The sequence below is a fragment of the Terrapene carolina genome, unplaced genomic scaffold, assembly GCF_002925995.2.
Source record: "Terrapene carolina triunguis isolate 2854851 unplaced genomic scaffold, T_m_triunguis-2.0 Scaffold51192, whole genome shotgun sequence".
NCBI classification, from domain to species: Eukaryota; Metazoa; Chordata; order Testudines; family Emydidae; genus Terrapene; species Terrapene triunguis.
Genome location: NW_020715543.1, coordinates 126,859 through 128,361, shown reverse-complemented (window position 1 = coordinate 128,361; position 1,503 = coordinate 126,859). Strand labels below are relative to the sequence as shown.

The 1,503-nt window shown below is 52.0% G+C and overlaps 1 gene segment (V, D, J or C); it reads left to right on the top strand.

Moving 5' to 3' along the window:
• The first annotated feature begins 435 nt into the window (after positions 1-435).
• On the top strand, positions 436-903 carry LOC113405837. The segment is given in 2 exon segments: positions 436-481; positions 590-903. Coding segments are annotated over 2 exon segments (360 nt in total).
• Positions 904-1,503: the final 600 nt, after the last annotated feature.

Sequence of the window (1,503 nt, the reverse complement as noted above, 5' to 3'; positions counted from 1 at the left end):
ACATAACTCCTTTATTTATCAACTGATTTTGAAAAAAAAATCAAATAGATTCAGGTTTTTTTCCTTTGTAGAGGACCCTCATATTGCAAGACCCTAAACTGTAGTTTAGTTCATTTATACCTTAATCCGGCCCTGGGTAACTCTCTCTAGTCAGTGATTTCATAGTTGCAAATCTCCGGTGGGCAGAAGAAATAGCAGAAGGAAAAATTCCGTGTTACAGCTGGACTCTGGAATCCACCTGCCGTGAGACTTAACAATGTGATGCTGCTTCACACACCTCCTAGGTCACCCGTTATATTGTCCCCACCCCTGTCCATGCAAATGAGCTCCCCGGGGCCCTGTTCATAGCCCAGTCCTGGTCGCTCACACCGCTCAGTGCCAGCGCCGGGCTTCAGCTTCCCATCCCTCCTGAGGAACGAGCCACCAGCCGCAGACATGACCCCCAGCCTGACCATCACCTTCCTCCTGCTGCTCCCAGCGGGTACGGGCGGGATCTGCGCTGCCGCTGGGTGCCCGGTACCGCATGTTCCCTAATAACTGCGCCTCCGTGAATCACTGCAATATTTCCCCTTTATTTCCTCCTCTGCAGGTGTCTATTCCCAGATCAGCCTGGTGGAGTCTGGTGGTGGAGTCAAGAAGCCCGGGGAGACCCTCAGACTGACCTGCACCGTGTCCGGATTCTCTCTCACTAGCAACGGGGTGCACTGGGCCCGCCAGCCAGCGGGGAAAGGGCTGGAATGGATGGGAGTTATCTGGAGTGGTGGAAGCAATAACTATAACGATGCTCTCAAAAGTCGCCTCACCATCACCAGAGACACCTCCAAAAGCCAAGTGTTCCTGCAACTGACCGGCCTGCAACCCGCAGACACCTCCCTGTATTACTGTGCCAGACACACACAGTGAGAGGAAACCTATCACAGGCAGCACTAAAACTAACCGTGCAGAGAACCAGCCTTCCTGTGTGAGCCGCCAGAGCAGCAGCTGCCAGCACCGCGGCCTCTCTGCTTGGTTAGTTCTTTGCTTCTTGAGGATTCCACAGCAAGTTACAAGCCCCTGTGAATTAAACCCCCTAACATCCCAAGTCACACAGTGAATCAGAGACACCAAGATTGAGAATGGAACCCAGGAGTCCTGACTCCCAGGGCCCTGCTCTACCAATTTGTCCGTCAGTCTGCTCAGAGGTGAAAAGAAAGACCCCAGGAATATTCATACCTAGACTCATGCTATAGCAACTAGATTATTCTTCCGTCCTATGGCTGGGGAAATAAACACGGAGTCTTTTTACCACTGCCTGTTGTAGATCCTAGAGCCCGACTATCATGAGCTAGGAACAGAGCCCAGGCCTTCTGTTTCAGGGAGGACAAAGTCTGAGTCACTGGCTGAAGAGCACATTGAGAGCAAACAGCCAACACCTCACTCTGGCTCTGTGCCTGCAAGGTGCTGAGCGAGCTAAATCTCTTCCCCCTCAGCCCATTGATAAATCTCTGTGGGTGAAATTCATCC